Source organism: Cnephaeus nilssonii (assembly GCF_951640355.1).
Source record: "Cnephaeus nilssonii genome assembly, chromosome: 4".
Classification (NCBI taxonomy): Eukaryota; Metazoa; Chordata; class Mammalia; order Chiroptera; family Vespertilionidae; genus Cnephaeus; species Cnephaeus nilssonii.
Window position 1 is genome coordinate 83,982,792 of NC_137075.1, and position 23,171 is coordinate 84,005,962.

Sequence of the window (23,171 nt, forward strand, 5' to 3'; positions counted from 1 at the left end):
GGGCGAGGCCAGGCCGGACCAGGTGGTGTTTTCGGGGAGAGGAACTTCCCGATTAGTCAGGGCGGAATTGCTAAGTGAGAGGCCCCTGAAGTTCAGCAGAGGTTGGGGAGGCAGTCAGGAACCCCTCATTTGTCTGACACGGTAAGCGCTGCCATGTGTCTGCAGGCTCAAGGCTGGTCACCCCGGTGGGCAGCCAGGCAGCCAGACAGCCGGCCGGGCCCGTTACAGTGATTGAAATGGATGTGCTTTTCCCCTTGATCAAAGACACTGCAATAACTTCACAAAACAAGGCTGCCTCTTGGAGTGAGCTTCAGTCGCACTGACGGGCTGCCAAAAGGCGAGGGACAAATTGCTTTCTCCCTCCCCCACCTCCACCGGCACCGAGCTGGACTTTTTTGTTTTTTAAGACTGAAACCCAGAGATCAGCTATGGCTATGCTGCTTTATAACATTGATATGCATGTATCTTGGCATTAATAAAACATGTAAGCCCTATGAATTATGACAGTAACATACTCTTGAAGTTTAGAGGGGGAGGGAAGGGGCTTGAAAGGGACTAGGTTTGTCTAGCATGGGACACAGCTTGGGACCACATGACTGGCTTGGCTTTAATGGGGTTCATGTGGGATGCAATGATCTCTGTTCTCTTCTTTGTTTTCCCTTGTCCTCTTCCCTTCACCCCAGCTCACACAGCAGAGTGGTTGGTGCACATTAGATTTTTTAAAGTCTTGATACCTACCGAGTCCACATCCCAGACCATGAAATTAAATTCTGGGAGTGGGACCCCAGGTGATGCCAGTGTTGGGTCAAAATTATGAATGGCTCACTGCTGTCAGGGCTTCGTCACCCTTGTTCTTTTTTTTTTTTAAGTTTTATTGTTGAAAATTTCAAAAAAAAAATGTTTTTATTGATTTTTAGAGAGAGAGGGAAGGAGAGGGAGAGAGAGATAGAAACATTGATGAGCGAGAAACATCAATCAGCTGCCTCCTGTTGAAGCTGGGTGATGGGGATCAAGTCTGCAACCAGGATATGTGCCCTGAGCAGGAATCCAACTGGTGACCTCTTGGTGCATGGGTCAACGATCAACCACTGAGCAACACTGGCCAGGCAACATCACCCTTGTTCTTGATTGCATCATTGGAACATAGAGTTACTGCTCTTTGGTGACCTGCTGAGTAAGGTCGGGGGTCTGTGGTCTTTGTCCTCTGTGGTGGCCTTATCTATTTTCTCTTCTGGGTATCAGGAACGTGGCTCCTGACATCTGTTCTACCAAGTTCTCTGCCAAGCAGTTGCCCAATGCCCGAGCTGATTCACAGAAACCAGAGCTGTAGTAGAAAGGTATCGGATCACCACCACCAGGAAGTGTGGCTGGAGCGTGTCAAGCTTGTGCATCACTGGATAATAATGTTGACAACTCTTCATTGAGTGCTACTTGGTGCTAGGCACTGAGTTTTATACCCATAATTCTTTATTAGGACCTTTTGAGGTAGTTATTAATACCCTTATTTATAACGGAAACATGAGCATCAGAGGGGTTGAATAACTGGTTCAAAGTCACTAACCTAGAAAGGACTTGCACCCAGCCTGCCTAGTTTCAAGGCCTGTGATCTTAACTTTTTTATGCTACAGAAAGGTCCTTGATATAAATGTAACTTATTTCCCATTGTTGTTCTAGAAGTCCCCTCTCTGATGCTGTTGACCGACTGGTCAAGCAGACATTAAAAAAAAAATCTTTTTGATTATGGAAATTTTCAAATATATAAAAAAATAGAAATAATAGTATAATGAATTCCATGTATCCGTCACCCAGCTTCAACAATGATTGACATGTGGCTAGTTCTGTTTCATCTTATCCCATTTTTGCCTTCCACCCCAAATTAGATTGCTTCAAAGCAAATCCCAGACAATATTTTTTCATTTCAGACAATTTGAGCTTTGCTATGTTCTGAGCTATGTGCTGGTTGCTGTGGGGGATTCAAGAAATGTCGTGACCTGTGCCTTCACAGATCTCACATGCAGAAAAGAGATGAAAACATATGATAAAGTAGCCAGTGTATGAGATCATACATGTACAACTGGTTATATTTCAAATGCTCAGTAATTTACAAGTCAGTAACTAGAATCCTGAATGTACATACTTTATTGTTAAGAAAATATATACAAATTAAAAATTTTTGAACATAAAAAAATCACATCTGAAGCAAAACTAAAAAGCAAATGATATATATTATTAGCCTTAGTGACAAAGGACTAATATTATATAAAGAACTCTCACAAACCAGAAAGAAAAAAATTCTAGTAGAAAAGTGGGCAAGAGATATTAACAAACAGGTTACACATAACAGATAGCCAATAAGGGAAAGTGAATGATGTCATTTTCCTTAGTAATGAAAGAAATACAAATAAAAATAATGATGTGTCGCTTTGCTTGCCAGTTTGGTAAAAATTGGAACAGGCTTGAGTGAAGGGAGAAGGTGACCCCCACATTGCAGTTGGGGGAGTAAATTGGCACTGACTTTTTATGGCATAACTTTGCATTATGGGTCAAAAGTTTTTAATTGTGCCCACATCTTGAACCTGGAATTATACTTCTAGGAATTTATTCTAAGAAAATAATTAAAAATAAGTGCAAATATTTAGCCACAAGGATTTCCATCTAAGTTTTGCTTATAGTAGCAAAAATTTAGAAACAACCTAAATATCCAATAATAGCCCTAGCCAGTTTGGCTCAGTGGATAGAGTGTCAGCCTGCGGACTGAAAGGTCAAGGGCACGTACCTTGGTTGCAGGCTCCTCCTCGGCCCGGGCCCTGGTCAGGGCTCGTGCAGGCGGCAACCAATCGATGTGTTTCTCTCACATTGATATTTCTTCTATTTTTTCCTCTTTCTTTCACTCTCTCTAAAAATCAATGGAAAAATATCCTCAGGTGAGAATTGAAAAAACAAAAATACTAAATATCCAATAAAAGAGAATTGCTTAAACAAAACAAATTATGACATAGCCACACACTATGCGGCTAGTAAAATGGTGTGTTGCAAAGTTTCATTTTATATATGTGTATCTGTAAGTATGTTAGGGACTCAATTAATTAAAGAGAGAACATTTTTTTCTAAATAGAAAAGTTACATATACTTTGTAAAAAAAAAATTCTGACAATACAGAAACACATAAGGCAGGAAGGTAAAGCCAGTGATTTCATCTTCCTGAAATAGGGACAATGAAGTCTATAACCCTCTAGACTTATTTTCTTTGTATTTATTATTTAGGGAAGAAATGGTATAATATCATATATCATATATAACACTTTCTTAAACTAATTATATTGTAGACTTATTTCCAGGTTAATTACATGTAACGCTACCTCGTGTTTAAAATGGCTGCCTTGTATTTCATTGTACGAATGTACCATAAATCCTGGAAATTTGGGGATTAAATTTTTGGAAGGTGAATATTGGGTCAAAAGGGCATTCACTTTTTGAGGCATTTGATGCATGCTACCAAACTGCCTTCCATGGTGTTGAGCAGTGGTTGTTATCAAATACATTCCCAAGCCATTTTAAGTTTTTGTGTAGATAGATTGTAGCTCTAATAATACTATAGAATATAGAACTCCATTCATAATGTTGCTTTTATATGAAAAAAATGTGTTAGATTTCCCGTCTCTGAGCTCCATGCCCCAGGAACAGTCTTTCTTGATACAGATCTCTCTGGCACTAACGCTCTCCCCATTTTCACTTGTTCTAGTCACTGTTCCTCCACCAATGCACACATATACGTACTCTTTTATTTTCTGAAGTCTTTTCTTTTTTTTGCATATAGGGGTCTGGGAAGCTGTACTTTCTTCTTCACAATGCTGTCTTCTGAAGTTGGAAGCCCAAAGAAAATGTGTTGTGGCTTTTTGGCAAAGACGGTGGGCTCCCCCTTGTCAGCATTCTATAGCTCTTACTGTTGTCTTTGCCAAAACCTAGGGAATTACAGCCTATTTCCTAAGTGCCTGGGCTTGAGCTATGAGCAGGCCTTGATGCTCCTCCCCCCACCCCCCACCCCAACCCCACAGAATAGAACTGCGCTTCCTGAAGTCACCCCTACAAGCCTGAGTTGTGTGACTAGCTTGCCCTGGAAACACCTGGGTTTACCATCTGGGCCTCCCTCTTCCAGATCCCCAGCAAGTACGGGAGGTATCGGTGATTTGCCTAGACCAGTGGTCGGCAAACTCATTAGTCAACAGAGCCAAATATCAACAGTACAATGATTGAAATTTCTTTTGAGAGCCAAATTTTTTAAACTTAAACTTCTTCTAACGCCACTTCTTCAAAATAGACTCGCCCAGGCCGTGATATTTTGTGGAAGAGCCACACTCAAGGGGCCCAAGAGCCGCATGTGGCTCGCGAGCCGCAGTTTGCCAACCACGGGCCTAGACTGTGAGCTTCTGTTGGCCTCAGCTGATTAAACATAGACAGGCGGGACTGCTGGGCATCTTCCCAGGGTGAAAAGGATTTGTCCTATTTTTGATGAGCCTGGAGGTCCCAAAAGAGTCCAGAGGCTCAGAACACTCCAATACTAAGACCCTGGTTGCATCCATAAGCTGGAGTCTTCTGAGCTTCCCCAGCCCATGGCTGCCCCCAAACAAAGCCAGTCCTGTATGTTTTTACTGGGCAGTACCCTGCACTAGGCTCCCTCAGCCTTCTGTGGCATGTACAATGCCAACTTTTATTTTAAAAAAAGCAGTCACACTGTTAAAAATCCAAGCCCATCCTTCATGTATCAATGACATCATGTTCAATAGACCCACTGTTGGTGGGCGAGTGGTTGCTTTTCTTTTTCCTTTTTGGTTAAGTGTTCAATAAAAATATTAGGTGTTTTTTTGTTTACAATGTGAACATCCGGCATCTTACTATTTGCTTTTCATGTGTTTTTTTTTTTCATTGAATTGCTCTTGTTCCAAACAACTAGATATTGCATGTGATAACTTACACAAAAATGCCCTCTATTTAGCACATAATTGCTGTTTGACAAACGTTAATTTTCTTCCTCTTCAGGTTTCAGGCTGCTCAACTGTAAAATGGGAGAGCTAGTTGAGCCATACAGAGGCTGGCAAACTCTGACCCATGCAATGTATAAGGGTTCCAAGTACTTTACATCTTTGCAAACACTTGTAATTGTCTGTCTTCTTTATTATAGCCATCCTGTTAGCTGTAAAATGGTATCTCTTTTTAAAAAATACGTTTTTATTGATTTCCGAGAGGAAGGGAAAGGGAGAGAGATACAGGAACATTAATGATGAGAGAGAATCATTGATCGGCTGCTTCCTGCACACTCCCTACTGGGAATTGAGCCTGCAACCTGGGCATGTGCCCTGACCAGGAATTGAACCATGACCTTCTGGTTCATAGGCCAATGATCAACCACTGAGCCACACTGGCCGGGCTGAAATGGTATCACATTGAGTTTTTACTTTGCATTTCCCTAATGACTATTGATATTGAGCATCTTTTCATGTGCTTTTTGGTCATTTGTATATGTTCTTTGGAGAAGTTTCTATTTAGATCTTTTGCTCAATTAAAAAATTCAGTTATTTATCTTTATTGAGTTGTAAGAGTTCTTTTTATATTCTAGATGCAAGAATCCTATCAGACATATGGTTTACAAATATTGTCCCCCATCATTGAGTTAATTTTTCATTTTCTTGATAATGTCTTTTAATGCATAAAAGTTTTAATTTTAATTAAGCCCAATTTATCTACTTTTAAAAAACATTGCTTGTGCTCTTGGTGTCATATCTAAAAAAACATTCCCTAATCCAAGGTGAGTTTTATGGTTTTCACTTGTATAGTTAGGTTGATCATCCATTTGAGTTCACATTTGTACACAGTGTGAGGTTTCGCATGTATATATCCAGCAATCCCAGCACTACTTGTTGAAAAGAATGTTCCTTCCCCCCTTAAATTGTCATGGCTTCCTTGTTGAAAATCCATTGACTGTACATGTGAGAGTTTCTTTCTGAACTTTCAATTCCATCCCATTCATCAACATGTCTCTCCTTATGTCAGTGCCACCCTCTCTTTATTACTACAGCTTTGTAGTAAGTTCCACTTCCTTTTTAAACACTTAATTTTTTTTATTGATTTCAGAGAGGGAGAGAGAGATAGGAACATCAATAATTAGAGAGAATTGTTGATCGGTTGCCTCCTATACACCCTCTACTGCATCCAGGACATGTGCCCTTGACCAGAATCAAACCCGGGACTGTTGAGTCCACGGGCTGATGCTCTATCCACTGAGCCAAACCAGGTAGGGCCATTTTCTTTTAAATGAACAGTGGGGTGAGTGTTGTTCTGCACCCATGTGTGGGGTTAATGCCAGCTGCCATCACCAGGAGAGTGAGGAGATGGGGGCCCAGGAGCCTGAAGCCAGTGCTGTGGTTTTAGGCATTGTGACAAGTATCCATGTCCTTGGTTTGGTATTTGCAAGGAAGGAAAAGGGGGGGGGGGAGAAAAGTGCAAATGAGGGGGTTAGAAACTCTCTAGAATCACTAGAGAGCTCTATCTTTGGCAAGCTAATATTTCTTCTTGGAACATATAGTAGGGAAGGGATTTCTTTTTCAAATTAGAAACCATGGGTTACAGCGAGCTTTGATGCCTGAGGAGATGCATTGGTGCCTGAGTGCGTCAGGCATTGGGCTCCTGCTTACTCCTCTCCCTCCACTGACATAGTTCTGTGGCCATTAAGGTTCTTAGCACATCAAGGTATGAAAAGATGGAGAAGCTTGTGCCTTGGTGAGCAACAGCCAGCAGCTGGCTTCTCGAGGGGGCTCTACTTCTTGCCGTCCTGTGGGTGGTCTAGGTGACGCGTAATTTGCAGTGAATATACAATCTAAGTTATGTTGCTGTGAAAACAAACTTTAAATGTTGTCAATGGTGACAGGGACAGGGCCTGATTCATCCAGTGCAGAAAGGACTTGTCTAGCAAGTGAGTTATCTAATCTCCTGCATATATCTTCTTTTCCATGAGAAAGCTGGTACCCGTGGGTCACCCAGCAGGTGCAGACATGTGCAGTAAGATGAGGGTGGGTACAGCATGCTGTGTGCTCAGGACATTGTCTCCACTGTGTTCTGTCGGGAGTTGCCTACCACGGCTCAGTCCTACTCTCTTCAATGGCTCTTCTCCAGCTGAATGGCCACCGCGCATCCTTTCCCAGGTTGGCTGCCTCCTTTGCTTTGGAGGAAGCATGCAGAGGCTGGGTGCTCCCAGCGGGGCACATTCCTGGGTGAGTCTGTCCCCATAGCTTGTCTGTTGGGGAAATGAAAGAAGCAAGCTCTAGATGGTATGGCAGCTGCTCCTCTGCGAGGGGGTGTCCTTGGGAGGGAGGGAAGGATGGAGGCCTGCTTCTCTGGCCTTCCTTCTGCCTATGGGAACGGGGAGGCTCAGTGATGGGGGGCTTCAATCACCGTCTCTGCGGTTCATTTTTTTTTTAGACAACAACAACACTTATTTATATAGCACTTACCACACGCCAGGCTGTTTTAGAAGTGCTTGACGCATATTAACTTCTTCAGTCCTCACTATGACCTAGGCAGTATTTAATCCTCTCTTTGAGCTATGACACTATTATATCCCCATTTTATAGATGAGAAAATGGGACCCCAGCATGCCCAGGGTCACCCAGCTTGCAAGTAGTAAAGTCAGGATTCAAACCCAAGGGCCTGGCTGCAGAGTTCTTAGTTCTAATCACTACTCTCTATGCCTCTCTAAAGGACATTGCATCTTAAAAATTTTTTGTATGTTTTTCTTTTATTGATTTCAGAGACAGGAAGGGAGAGAGAGAAACATCAATGATGAGAGAATCATCAATCAGCTGCCTCCTGCATGCCCCCTACTGGGGATCTAGCCTGCAACCCAGGCATGTGCCCTGACCTGGAGTCAAAGAGTGACTTCCTGGTTCATGGGTCGATGCTCAACCACTGAGCCCCACCAGCCGGGTGGGCATTGCATCTTTTAAAGTGATATTGGCGATAGCATAGCTAGGGGGTGACTCAGGTGAGTAGGTTGGAAAATTATGTCCCATGAGGAATATTCAAAAGAGCCAGAGATGGTTTGTTTGGAGACCAAAGGGATAAATGAGCACTTTCTTCAGACATTTGTCTGTGGATGACAATAGCTTTTTACTGAATAGTCTCTCAGAGCTGACTCAGGATTACTGAGTAAAATCCTATATAATAAAGAGTTAATATGCCAGTTAGACCGAACAGCAGAATGACTGTCCGGACTACCTTTCGGATGAAGCCGGGGCTGTGAGAGCCAAGGCAGCTGGGGCTGCGAGGGCCGAGCCCCTTGCACGAATTTCGTGCACCGGACCTGTAGTATATATATGACTCAGATTCTGACTCAAAATAGGGAAGAACTTTTTACAAGTAGAGCAATTCACAGGTGGAAGTTCTGAACCAAAGAGAACTTAACTGGGAAATGGGCAACCAGGGACTGAAGGCTGTTGAGCAGGGGTGCCGTGGGGGTGGGGAGGGAGTGCCAGTGCATTGGGAAGGAGCTTAAATTAAAGACTCCTGGGAAGTAACTCACACGCTTTTTAGGATTTTATGAGACAATAGCTAATGTTCAACCAGGTGGGTAGGTACACAGTAGGCCCACAGCATGCACTTACTCAGGGACCTTCCAGGCAGAACCATTAATACCCACACTTAGGGCCATTGCCACACCACTCTGTGTGCATATAACACACCAGGAGGAGTCCCTGCAGGTCAGTCAACTAAACTATTTTGCAAAATTAAAGGGGTCAGATTTTTTTTGCCAAGTCAAAGTAGAGAAAGGTAATAGGAACACAGGAGGGAGTTATGAAGGCAGAAAAGTTAAATTAAAAGTGAAGTCAGACATGGGATGAGGAAGAGCTCCTACTCCTGCAGGCCCAGGACTGGCCAGACCCTCACAGTTCAGATCTAAGCAAAGCTCCTACACAGGAGGGACTCTTAATGGGCATTTCAAAACATAAAAACATATTTGACCTCCCCCCCAAATGGAAATAAAAGTGAATGAACCAGATACCATATTTGCTGTTTACAAAACCTTGTCTATTCTAAGCACCAAACAGAAGGTCATGAGTCAAGAAAATAAAGCTTTTGAGTCCCTGAAGCCCTAACACCCAGGTTTTAAATATATTTTAGATGTTGGGGGGACAGTGTTCATTCATACTTTTTTTTGGGAAAAAAAGGTCTTCATCATATACTTGAAAGTGTGGTATTAACACTGACAAATTGAGTACTAATTTTTAATTGTACCTTACTCCTAAGCAGCAAAAGTTCAATTTAGAGAGGGTTGTAGAGTCATATAACTTTTGGGTTAAAGGGGACTTCAGAGGTTTCTGGTTCATCTTCTCCTTCCTCTCCCTGTCCTGCCCCAACCCAGGGCTCAGGTTCCACTGACAATTTCTCAAGAAGCAGTCATCTAACTTTTGCTTGATTGCCACCAGAGACAGGAAGCTCATCACCACCAATGACAACATACATAATGTATTTTGGGACCATTTAGTTGGAAAGTCCTTCTCTACAATGACTTGAGAGCTGTCTTCCTGTAATTTCCAATAAATGATCTCAGTTCTAGCTGTGGGACTTATAGAATCCACAGAAATCCTACTTTCCACAGAAAGATTTGAAGACAGACACCATTATGTCCTATGAAATTCTATCTTTTAGCCAACAAATATTTCTTTTTGTCCTGGCGAAAAATCCTTAGTTCTATCACTCATTCCCATGTCATAGGGACTTATTTATGTCTTTCTTTTCTTCTGGCCTCTTTTTTTCTGAATTCAATATAGAGTGTCCTTCCCCAAACAGGACACACGATTTTGGATGTGGTCATAATCAGCCTGGGGAAGAATAGACTGCCTCATTCTAAACACACCACTTCTAACTAATATGGTGTTGGCAGCCACATTACACCATCATCTCATAAAAAACACAATTGACAAAGAATCCCTTATTTAGGAGGATTTGAAATTGAAGGGTTATCTTCGTTCCTGCATCTCCTCCATTAAATTCTGGAGGATGAGGTAAATACTGTAAAAGGAAAATCCCTCATTCCTTCGCAGACTGCCCTCTCTAGACCTGGCAGAGAGCAGGGGACAGTGTCTGCAGCTCACAGGAACAGCTGTGCTTTGAAGCTTCAGCCTCCAACCCTCCCTGCACAAAGGAAGGGGAAAAGGATGGACTCGGTATGCTGAGAGCAGACTCTAGACCTGCCACTACTTTAGATGCTCTATGCAGGTTTACAGTTGTGAGTAGCAACATGGTTTATTCTTGTGTTATGTATTAATTATTATATTCCATAGGAACAACTCTAAACCTGCTTTTGCCCCACCCTGTATATCTTGTCTCATTTTGTCTTCTCAATGACCTTCAAGGTGGGCGCCATTAGCCTTACTTCATAGATAGGCTCAGAGAGGTTATATGTCTTTATCAAAGTCACACAGCTTGTAGGCAAGATCAGTTCTTTGGGCTCCAAAGCTATGTTTTTCTTTCTGCATCTTGTTGCTTCTGAGCCAAACCTGACTGAAGATGAGGAGGTCATTGCTGGATAACCTTTTCCAAACTGAAGAAAAAAAACATGCTCGTGCTCGGCAGACCAAAAGGATCCCCCATCCCTTCCTCTGCCCCGCTCCTTCTCACCGCTCCAGACTCTCCTCCGCGTGTGAAATCACTAGACAACGCAATGCTGCAATCACCAGGTCCGCGAATGACAAGACCATATGCCATCAAAACAACCGGAATAGAGGAACTTGGGAAAGAAGGATGGCCACAGGCTCCTTGTTCGCACATTCCCACCTAGAAAACTTTGTACTTGCTTCTTGAGTATTTCATGATCATTGCCAGAAAGGGTGGCACGAGAAGTTTCCTTTAAAACAGTGATGCTTGAAGGATGGTCCCCAGACCAGCAGCCATGGCATCACCTGGGAACTTGTTAGAATGGAGATTCCCTGGCTGACCCCAGACCTAATGAACCCAGAAACTCTGTGGGTGGGGCCCAGCCATCCGTTTTCATAAGCTCTCCAGGCAATAAGCAATGCTCCCCTGCAAGCCTCTGGTGGAGAAAGGTGTTTTGGGGGTACAAGTAGCCACCTCGGCCGGCCTGGAGACTCGGTCTTCCAGCCAGGGCCAGGACACCCCTGGAACACAGTTTCTCAGAGGTCCCGTAGGCAATGCCGACAAATAAATGGGGCTGCCCAGAAACAAAGCGGTCAGTGGGACCAACCCAGCAAGATCCTTAACGTTCACCGTGCATTCGCGTAATCAAAGAATCTGCTGACTGATTTGGAGCGACTGGCAGATTAAAAATAAAAAGGCAGCCTCATACTCTGACCACCAAAGAGACAAATATCCGCACGCCTTCTGCTTTTCGTTTAAGTCGTTCCCACTGGGAAATGTTCAGGTACATGATGGTCGACATTCCATCACAAGTTCGGTAGTTGCTACTAAGGATGTGGAACCGAGCCTGTCTCTTTGCAGATGGTTCACATGTTCTGTTTTACAAAAGAGGCACAAAGAAACAGAGCGGGGGAACAAACGCACCAGGCGGGGAGGCGCTGTGCCTCAGAGGGGACCCCGGTAGTCAGTGAAGGTCTGGGGCAGTTCAAGCTGGATTTCTTCACAGATAGATTGAGAAAGCCTTACGAAAACGGGGGTGGGGCTTGAGGGAGGGAAATTATCTCAAGAGAGCCTGCTACCCGGACTGTAAAAAAGTAGGGCTGGGAGAAGCAAAGAAATACGGCAAGGCCCTGCACTTCATTATATTGCCTTTTAAAAATAAAATTATAAAGCAAATTTCAGAGAACACTAGTACCATGAAATGTGCCCCACAGTGGAATAAGGTTAGGCACTGCTGCAAACGATCTCGTCCTCCGAGAGCTAAGTCATGGATCGATGTAAGGCTCTGAGACGTTCTGCAGTCGAGACCTCTTTTCATTTCAGTTGACCCAGTATTTCCAAAGTTATTTGGCTAGAGAAGCTCCACATCCTCAACAATTCCTGGCCACACCCCACAGGACACCAACTGCATTCATCACTTACCCAAGTGGCCATGTGCAGGTGTCGGGAGCAGAGGAGAAAAGTGGGCACATGCAGGAGAGACTGGTTAAGGAAGCAGGGGACCTTTCACACGAGGGGAAGCAAAAGTCCAGCGACAGAGAGGAACTGTGGGATGTGAGGTCCGACCCCTGTCAGAGAACCACCCCAGGAATAACCAAGGAAAGCAGGCCGGCCATTGCGCACAGCGGAGGCCCCCATGCAGTTCCCCAAATTACTCCAGGAAATTCTTCTCACTCAAACTGGAGCAAAAGACTCTCTTTCAGCTGCCTCCTGACCATTTATCCCATTTCTTCCTCCTCCCTCCAAAAGAGCTCCATTTGCTGGAGAATTGAGACACAGTTCCCTCTGACACCAGCACACTTGCCACACTTAGGTGCCGGCCAGCAGGCTACCTCTCTGTCTCTGGTTTCCTTGTTTGGAGAATGTTTGGGTTAGACAGGTGGATGCTAACGTTTTCTCCAGCTCTGGCCATTCTCATATTTTATGAGAGGCTGGAGACCGGGATTCAAATTTCTATGCTGCTATGAACTAGCTGTGACGTTTGAACAAGCATCCTCCACTCCCTGTGCCTCTCCTATGAAAGACGTGCACACAGGGTGACCGAGGCCCGAATGAGATAGTGCACAGATCATGGGTGGTGATGGAAAACCGCGGTAAAGTAGAAGGTGGCGATCTCCACGTGGGGCCTGGCACCTGTGGTTATCGCTGTCTCCCCTGTCCTCCTCGGCGCTTTCCTCCATTCACCCCCAATCTGCTCGATCCTGTGAGCAGGTGTTTGCCCGCTCTTCTCTACTCATCACTCACTCAACCGCATTTGTTGGGAGTGCCAGCCTCTCACATTCTGCCAGTGTCCAGGAGTTGGGCTAATGTTGAAGATTAACAGGCTTAAAATAATTTCAAATTTTGTCATAATTTAGATAGAGGTTGACTTGCAATATACCACTGGGCTGCTTATATAAAGGACTTCAAGCCAAAGTCTTTTTTTTTTTTTATTAGAGAGAGAGAGAAAGAGAGAGATGCCTTTTCACTTACTTATGCATTTACTGGTTAATTGAACCCGCAGCCTTGGTGTATTGGAATGACACTCTAACCAACTGAGCACCCGGTCAGGGCCAAACCAAAAATCTTTAAGTATATGAGTCAGAGATGAAATTTACTTACCTAAGAACACACTGTTTTTTGTTTTGTGTGTGTTTTAATATTTTTATTGAATTTAGAGAGAGAAGAAGAGAGAGGGAGAGAGAGATAGAAACTTCAACAATGAGAGAATCATGGATTGGCTGCCTCCTGCACACCCCATACTGGGGATGGAGCCCACCACCTGGGCATGTGCTCTGACCAGGAATCAAATCTGTGACCTTTTGGTTCACTGAACCACACCAGCTGGGCAGAACACACTTTTAAAGTACTTTTAGGAATACCAGTTACATTCAACAACATAGTTAAGCAGACAGTAACCTCACATAAGCTGATGCACACTTTAGTCTCGTATGGAAGGACCCATCAATTGACATTTCAGCCTTCCTGGGATGCTCTAGAATGGGATGGGAGCAAATTCCATGGTTTGTACCTGCACCTTTGGGGCCAGAACAATCCTGAGTTTTGAGAACTGCACAGTAGGATACTAGAAATGGCCAATTAATTACCTTGTCGATTCCTCTTGGGCCATGCTTTTGCCACAGATTGATCTGTGAGTTGATTAATTTGAGGGAGTAGGGGAGGTAGAATGAAGAATAAATAATTTATTAATTCAAAAGGATAAATAAGTTTACAAAGAAAAAGGCTAAATTAGGTAGAACTTACATCTTGATGTATGTATAAACCATCAATTCTATAGACTTGATACCCTGAATTTTTCTGCAAGAAGCCTCACTTCTCTCCTCTGAGTGTAATAAAACTGATGCTATATGAAAACAAACTTCCCCTTACTCCATCGAAACTTCTTCAAACTTTTTGCTGATTCCAGACTGCCCCCTCCGTGTGCCTGGTCAGAATAGGGTGTTTTTTGGTTCCCACCAGAGAATCCAATTGTGCCCTTTTTGAGTGTATAGTTTGCTGATGCCTGGCTGGCATGGCTCAGTGATTGAGTGCCGACCTATGAACCAGGAGGTTGCAGTTTGATTCCCTGTCAGGGCACATGCCTGGGTTGTGGGCTCAGTTCCCAGTAGGGGGTGTGCAAGAGGCAGCCAATCAATGATTCTCTCTCATTATTGATGTCTCTCTCTCTCCCCCTCTTAAAAAAAAAAAAAAGATAGTTTGCTGAAAAAGAACACAGTGATAATAAATAGTGTAGCCTGACTGGGTACTTAACCCTGTGATCTAAGTGCTTTATTTTCATTATCTAATTTAATTCTATCAGCAATGGCGTGAGGTAGGCATTATTAGCTCCCCTTTTAAAATAGCCTCCGACAGTCTGAGGCTGGCTTTCACTAAGAACCTTTTCGAGGCCGCAGAGGGTTGGAAGGTTCAGTGGTTAAGTGGGAGCTGGTGTGTTAAGGAAGGTGGGCTGCAGTCTGACTTTATGACCATTGCTTCCTGTCTTCATGTAACGTCTTTTCTTCAAGATGACGTCTTGCAAACTCCCCAAGACAACTTACCCTCTTGATTTACAATCATGGGTTAATTCACTTGGGGCTCTTTCAGCAAAGGGAAGTGACCTTGTCCACTGCCCCTGCCCTGCAGCATACCTGGGGCAGGTGAGCCCATTTCTGTGTGCTCCAGGCCTCAGAGGCAACAATTCCTCACTTGGTTCCAGTTTTCTAGGACTTGGAAGTAGTTCCCAGCCTGAGGATTTCGTGATTTGGAGTCTATTCCTTGGAGCCTGGTCCAAGGGAAATGCTGAGGGCCCTGGGAAGGAAGGGGCTGTGTTTGGGCCTATGGGCCTGGCTGGGGGCTGGGAGGCAGTGTCCATGTGTCCTTGGAGAGACAATGGGCATAGTCAGTGAGCATGTGGCCCTTGGGACCCGCTGAGCCCAGAGCTCAGATTATATCCCTTGAAACAAAGCTTTGGTCTTAAGCTCTTACCCATTTAGTTTTGAGCCCACTAGCCTTGGGTGGGACGCTGCATGTCCGGGAGGAGGGGGCTTCCACCCAGCAGTTCTCTGCGGCTGGACCACAGTGCTCGGTATAGCAGGCAGCACTGGGCCAAAGGCACAGCTTCGGGTGCTGGCCTTGGGCAGTACTGTCCTCAAGGAGAGGGAGGCAGCCTTGATCATGGGAGCCAAGGGGCCCGGGAGTGAGTCAGTGTGGCTGCCCAGCCCCAGAGACAGGTTTCCCTTGAGGTGATTATTGGCCGAGGAGGAGAACGCAGCCAGCCAGGCCCTATTAAAATTGTTAGTGGTGAGGAATCGTCTCTAGGAACTATCCCCTGCAGGGCTGACAGAATCTGAAGGGGTAAAATCCAAGTTTCCACTGCGTTTCCCACCCAAACTTTGGGAGCTCTGGCGTAGGAGGAGGCCGGCTTGCCAGGTGTTCCTGACGCAGCTGAGAGCAATCATTGCCACAGCCACCCTGCCTCGGCCATCACCCACGCCAGGCACTGGGCTCACACTGTTTGCTCTGCTCTTCAGAGCCTTCCAGGTTTGGCGTTGTCACCCCCATTTTATAGATGGGACTGAAGAGCTATGTTTGTAACTGGCTGGACCAGGCTTCCAACTTGGGTCTGTCTGGGTTTCTTTCCATTCCACCATTACGCCTCCTCAGAAGGTAGCACTGACCCAACCCAAGAGGTGGATCCTGATAGAGCATCTGGGCAGCAGCCCTGGGCATGGGATTGGCTCCAGGAGATGAGGTGGGAGTGGAGTATGGCACTGGGTGAAGGCCTTAGCTCGTATTGTTTCCTTGCATGGACAGGAGAGGTAAACGCCTCATTGAAACACAGAATCATGCTGGTAGGAACAGGATGCCCTCCATCTTGTTCTTGTCCTGATTTCTGGGGATAGGTCCATAGGGAAACGACTAGCCTTGGGGAAAACTACGGTGTTTGGGATCCACACAAAAGCAGAGGCCTTCCTGTGGCTTTCCTGCCTTACCGATGCCGGCCGTCGGATCACCTTTACCTCTGCGCCCTTCGTAGACCTCAGCACTCAGGTTGTGTGCTATTACTGTCTACCCTCAATTTCAGCATGTCCTTGATCCCAGGAGGCACACTTTTTCATACTTTAATATCTGTGCAAATTGGCACATCTTGTGAATGAGGTCTACAGTTGATGTGGTGGGGCTGTTTAAATTGATGTTACATTTTTAGAATTGATGGAGACCAAGACTGAGTAAATACGATAATTCATGCATTTGTTCAACTCATCAAATGCCTACAGTAAATGCCAGGCATTATGCTAGATGCTTAGAATATAGAAATAACCTTTTGTCGTCCCTTGCCTTTGGGAGGTAACAGTAAAGGGAGGAAATGGACTAGATAGAGCAATAGTTAGAGTTCATTGTGATAAGGGCTCAGAATTTGGGAAACCAAGGTGTGTGGAGGATCAGAGGACGGAGGGAGGAGAGGTGGGGGAGGCTGGACCACTTTGCAGAGAAGGTGTGTCACGAAGTAGGTGGGAATCTGAAGGGATTAGAAGTGGGCTGGACTTGTATGCATACATATAAGCATAACCAATGGACACAAAACTCTGGGGGGTGAGGGCATGTTTGGGAGTGGGGTGGGGGGGCAATGGTAAGATATGTACACATATAATACCTTAATAAAAAAAGAAGAAAAAAAAGAAGTGGGCTGGGCATGGGTTATGGAATGGTTTTCGGGAAAGATTGAATTGTTGGAGCAGGCAAAGTTCAAAATCGTGAGAAACTTGGACGTGCTTGCAAGCTTCAGTGGGTTTGTTGCGGCTGGAATGGAGAGTGTGTGTGGAGACGTGGGTTTAAAATGAGGCTGTGGGAATAGGAAGGAGGCAGATCACGGAGGACCTCGAGTGCCACGCAAATTTGCTTGAGGTCCTGCACGATCATGAGCTTAATCTCCATCCTGAGTCTAGCAAGCCCCCCCGGGGGTTTTAAGCAGGGGAGTGATGCCCTGATTTGTGTTTAGGAAGTTGTGTAGAAAGCAGACGGGAAGAGGATGGTGGGTGGGAGGAGGGGGATAGAGTGACAGCTATCGGCAGAGAAGGAAGAGTTACCCCGAATGAAGAAAGCCTCATTTTCATGTACTATTTTCAGGCAGGGTGGAGGCTTGAGCGCTGGTGTAGAGGGGCAGCAAGAACCTGCAGGCACAAGTGACTTTGTTCTTTCCTTAACCCCATCACGTGTGCCCTTGTCTTGGGAGAGCCACCTGATCAGCAGGCAGCTGACTATATGAAGGGATGCTGGGAAAAGCTGGAAAGACAAGAAAAGCTTACCACCGCCTCTGCTTGTTAAATGAGGGTCACATCAACTTACAATGGGGACGTTTAACCTGTACTTGTGGGGGGGGGGGAGAAATGTGTGGGTATTAGTGATAACCATCACAGGAAACACATATTGGATCTATCTAAGATAGTGTTAGAAGTCATAAGAAAGAAGTAGATAACTTTCCGTGGCTGTTCATGGGAGTCATGCGGAAAACATAATGTTGTTGGCTGATGAGCCCACCTGCAAGAGACTCTGGGGACAGATGCTGGGGTGAGAGGTGGAAGGAGCTCGCTCACCATACTGGGGATGCTTTTGAAGGGGTGAGAGATGACTGTTGATATTGTGCCCCAAGACTTACAGTTCTTCCCTTTGACTTTTCCGTACAGGTGCAGTGCCACACTTACACGGGGTACTGCTGGTGTGTCACCCCAGATGGGAAACCCATCAGTGGTTCTTCTGTGCAGAATAAAACTCCTGTATGTTCAGGTACCGTAGGGAGGGGCGGGAGGAAAGAAAAGGGTTGGAGAGAGACCTCTTGGCTGTCCCCTGCATCTTGTAGGGGAATATTTGAAAGATTGGTGGTGGTTATTAGCCATCCCCAGGTGAGGGAGTGTCCCACTCGAACATGCGCTTGCTCTTAGTCAGCTGGGGGACATAGTCAGTATATGCCTGTATGCATATATTTATTATTGTAAGTGTAGGTTTCTAGTTCAACTCCTAGAGCACAGCATATATGTTTTTAGCTCGAATATTCTGGTTGCTAGTGGCCCTGGGAGCACTTGATTGAGGTGGATTTCAAAGCTGCATGGGAATGCAACATCAAAGATCGTGATGATCAATTAGTGATATTTGTCTTGAGCACAGGAGGAGAGTGGTGGCCTGCCGGGATTCTCGTCCCAGCATTACGAAGTGGTGCAGCAATCTGGAGAAAGGCTGATGCGTAGATTCAATAAGGAGTCCAAAGACAAAAGATAGTTTTGAAAGGCATTGGGGGTCAGAGGAGCTTCAGCTAAAGGAGCTAAAGACTACCCCTTGACTCAGGACCCAGTGCTTTTTATTAACACAAATTGTCCTAAAGCAAGGTGGAGATAATACATTTCAAAGGGTAGGGTTTCAAAGGGTAGGGTTTACAGAAGCATTGTCAGATTGGGGAATAGCCTACAGCTGTTCAGGTCTTTGGCCAACAGGAGGCAGTAACATGCAGATTAAGATGCCCTGAGCTATCTGGCAGTTAACAATCCTATTCAGGTTTGGGGGAGATGCTTTTAGCCATTCCAACAAGTAAACTACATATGTGGCTCAGCCCTTGTTGAGGACACCCCCCAACCTTTTGATGAAACTCTTGTAATTATGACATGTTGGAATTGGTTCCTGGCAGTGGCCTATGCACCATAGGTGTGCCACCCTGAACAATGTAATGTAGAGCGATGGAGAGCTCTCATCAGAGTGGCCCTCACATCTGGCTGCCCTCGGCGGCGCCGGGGGATGAAAAAGAACCCAGGTGTTGAGGCCCCTCCTGTATATTCTCACCCAGCAGGTCTGCAGTGAGACCTGGAGTCCACGTGTGTATGAAGCTTCTCAGGTGGTTCTGATGAGTAGACCATTTAGGGCACCACGGCTTTATAGTGACCCTCTAGGTGAGCCCATGGCAAAAATTAAGTCCTTTCTATTTCCAACTTGATAAGCATAGGGAAATTTTGCTCTTAGATCAGCTTCAGGGGACTGTGGACTATGGATTTACACAAGCCCCACACTTTCACGGTCCATTAAGATGAGAGTTTCTCCCTTAATTCACTATGCAGCTCAGCCTTCATTAAAAAACACACACACAACAACACAAAAAAACAAAACCCGTCCCACCATCTGCTGCTTCATATTTCTCAATAGCTATGTGTGTGAGGTTTTATATATTTACTTACCTTAATTTTGAAGTGCAAGCAAAGGACGAAATATTATTCTAAAACCTATGGGAGATCCCCAAGGCGAGCAGTTCTGCTATCCTAACATTTTCCTTTTTTTCACAAAATTTATTCATTTTTCTTCTGGCCCTGCTATATAAAGGGAGAAGTAAGTGGGAAGGGCAGTAAGTATCTACATTAGGAAACCAAGACTTGCAGGCCAAAAAGGAAAGTTTATTTTTGGTCTACATGGAAACTGGAAACCTTAATTGGGCTTGTTGTGGGAAGGGGCAGGAATGAGCCCTCCTTGCAGATGACCTGGAAAGTTCCATTGAAAGCAAACAAATGCACTAGAAACAAGTCATGCAGGGTAAGATAACTGAATTCTCACAAAATCGGTACCTGGAAAAAGGGTACGATATAGACTAGGGAAATATGGCTTCTTTCTTTTCTTTTGGCGTGGGGCCGGGGCCTCCACAGATGCCTTTCTGTGGATGAGCTGGCTGTGCCCTGCCTGTGTGGGTTTTGTGGAGAAGACAGGTGCCACAAGGTCAGGACCAAAGGACGGGTGCATATGGCATCCTAGCATCTGCAGGGCAAAGTGTTTGGCCAAACTCACGCACTACCCTCTCCTTAAGGAACAGCCTGTTGCATCTAGAAAATTGTTTCCATGCCTCAGACTATTTTGGCCCATTCAGGACAATTGGGCCAACAATTTTCTACTTAATGCAGATGGAAAATCGCCGATTTCCTGCCCTAACCAGCAAGGGATGTCAATCATTGCATTTGCAGTAAGAGGGGGTTGCTTTTCGGTTGGCCCTACTGAATAGATATGGCTCAGAACATGGAGCCGGAGAGAGTGGGGGAGATGGGGAGTCATTGGAATGTTCAATAAGGGAAAAGTCTGGTTACGACTCTTGCCAGGGAACCTGGAAATCATGGTTCATCTCAACAGTGCTGTGATATCAGTGACATTGACATTAAACAAACCCCACTCAACATGTATGTATGTACTAACTGTGTATATAATGTCCCTAGATGTGTATACGATATATATACACATAACCATATGCTCATAACATCAGGCTTTGCCAACTCTACGAAAGGAACCAACCGCGATGCATTCTGAATGTCTGTGTTTCTGTTTCCCCTCTCACCCAAGGTTCAGTCACCGACAAGCCCTTGAGCCAGGGTAACTCAGGAAGGAAAGGTGAGTAGAGTTTTACGCTTTATCTCAATGTTTGCTCCTAAAGCCAGTCCAAGCAAGAATTCTTGGACAAGATGGATGGAGCTGGGGTGAAAGCTAAAGGTGCCCTGCAGAAAATACCCATTCTTATTCTGTGCTTCCCCCCAGAAGCACTGAGGTGAGTAAGGCTCATCGGTGGTGGGGACCAAGCTCCCAGAATTTCTGGGGGAGGCGAGCGAGTGCAGGCCACAGAGCTGGCAGAGACCCTGAGAATCTTGGTTCCTAGGAAGTTCAGTCAATCAACTCACCAGTGTCCCCAGCATTAAACAAGAAGGATAATGAAAGTAGGCGTGCTCAAGTCTGCCCCACTCTCTTATTTTGGAAACCCATCTGAGCATTATTTCCCTCACTGCTTCTCAATAACTCTTCCAGCTCCTCCAGTTTCTCTTTGCTAAGACTAGGCTGGCTTCATGGGCTTGCGACCTGTGCATTGGTTGTCATAAAATTCTCAACTCTTTTGTCTTTGAACTTGTGCTTTTAAGTGCGGAAAGTCTATGGGACAATGACACGTGCGTGTGAGCAGCGGTACATGCAGTTGCATGTCTGCTGCTGATCCTTGGCCCCATGTGCACGTAGCTTTTGTGATGCATGCTTTTATAGTACGCTCAACAATTTAATTTTTCTTTACCTAGAGCAACATCAAATAGCAAATTAAAAACACCATGGCAAGTCAAGAGAGAGACTATGGAAGAGAGGACACACTTTAGTCTCTGCTTTTTGAACAGAAGGCCTGTCATTTTCATTGTGTACTGGGCCTTACAAATTATATATACCCTGATTGAGGCATTTGTCTGAGTGCTCTTTAGGGGTCCAGCTGCCATGAGGAGCAGGTCCTTGGGGTATGGGGACCATAATTTCTGGTGTGGCAGACACTAAGATCACAGCTGCTCACCTCCAAGATGACATACAAGCACACGGAGAGTTGTGGTTGCATAGAGAATAACTGTCAATTCCATTGCATGAGTGAGAAATCCAGAACCCCCATTTTCAGGTAAAACCCAGACAAGGGATCTTGGATGAGATTGAGGCTTCCCACCTGAATCTGGGCCTTGGGAACTTCATGCTCATAAGACCCATGTGCTAGTTGGCACACGCTGTCACAGGGAGACCAAGGTGAGTTCCCTGGACCCTGCTCCAGGCACTTACTGAATAGAGATGGGAGGAGGAGGCAAGGTCACCCTTCCTGAATGTAGGAGATGAGTGTCCGGAGAACCTGCTGCCAATTGCGGGTGCTCCAAGAAGATGTGGAAGTAGGGCATGGAGACACCACCACCCACCAGAAAACATGGACCAATGGACTAGATGGGCTGCTCCCCTTCCTGTGAGCAGGAATGAGTAAGTGGGGGAAAAAAAGAGAGCAAGTGCCTTCCCAGGTCTTCCCCAGAACAGAGGAGAAGTGGGTGGTTCCTTCCCAGGCCTTCCCCAGAACAGAGGAGAAGTGGGTGGTTCCTTCCCGTGGGAGAGGGGCATGGCCGTTTCTTTCTGCAAAGACCTGGAATCATCAATTCTGTGAATGGCGTGTATCTACAATGTATTGGGGCTGGGAAAGAAAGCTGCCTTCAGTGTTGCTTGTTGCAACGGGAGTCTTCAGAACATGCCCTTTATTTCTGGGCAGGAGGTCCTGGTAGTAGAAAAAAAAAAGGCAATCCACTCAGAACTGACCACCCAGATTTCATGATGCTGAGATAAGCACCCACACCAAGAAAGGCCCATGGGTTTGGGTTCTGAAACTGCACAGAGAAGTACTTTCCAGGTTGATGTGACTTTGCACCCCACGAATAACGTAAGAATCAGACACATGGTCATGGTGGGATCTCACGGATTTATCAGGAAGAGGGCAGGGGAACCTGATTCCCCCGGGGGTGGTGCAGGGAACAGGGGTGTAGAGTCTGAAGCCTCATCTCAGAGCTAAGCTGCCATCAATTTTTAGTTCTTTGCTGTCCTACACCAGATGAGTTCCTCCCTCCGTGACGGTTCTGCCAAGGCCCCCTCTTTAGTGAGAAGGCCTGGGGGTGGGGAGGGAGGGATGCTGGGGCTTATTTGCCCTGGGAATTGACATGTCAGTGGGCTCTCTTCCTTCAAACTTTGGAGGATCAGTGTAGGTGCTGGTCCTGTTCTCTGTCTGCCATGGGCAGTGCAGTGAAATGCAGTTTGGGGCCACCTGTAGGAAGGGCCACCTGAAGCCACACCTGCCCAGGAAGCTGAGGTTTGAATGGGGACAGGGTGCGAGAGGGCATTCGTAATATCCTGTGTTGGCCCACTGAGGTCCCTCTTTCAGCTGCCACTTAAGAATGGAATGTGCTCCGAGGGCAGCAGGTGGGAAGACACAAAGGCCCCTTGTCTGAGCTCGTGCCCACACGTGGGGTCTCCTAGCAGGCATCTCCAGAGAGCCCGAGCTCGCAGCCCTGAGGCCTGCCACAGACAGATGCTGGGCCTGGCCCTTGTGCAGGGTAAGGGGTAATGGGTGGGAAGGAGGTGAGGCTGGAGGGCTGGGTGTGTGAGCGGTGGGGGGCTGAGGGGGAGGAGCAGACCCAGCCTATTCTTTCCCCACCCTCTGGAACATGCTCCACTGACAGGGCTGGAGGGATCGGTTCTCTCTGCCT

General features: G+C 45.8%; 1 protein-coding gene across 4 annotated transcripts in view; it reads left to right on the forward strand.

The window, feature by feature from the left end:
- The window catches only part of SMOC1 (SPARC related modular calcium binding 1), a 137,386-nt gene that overhangs the window by 67,946 nt on the left and 46,269 nt on the right, over positions 1–23,171 (forward strand). For all 4 annotated transcript variants that reach the window (XM_079768697.1, XM_079768694.1, XM_079768695.1 and 1 more), the window contains exons 4-5: positions 17,811–17,910; positions 20,485–20,532. In XM_079768697.1, coding sequence (XP_079624823.1) covers positions 17,811–17,910; positions 20,485–20,532 — 148 coding nt within the window. The remainder of the gene's footprint in view (positions 1–17,810; positions 17,911–20,484; positions 20,533–23,171) is intronic.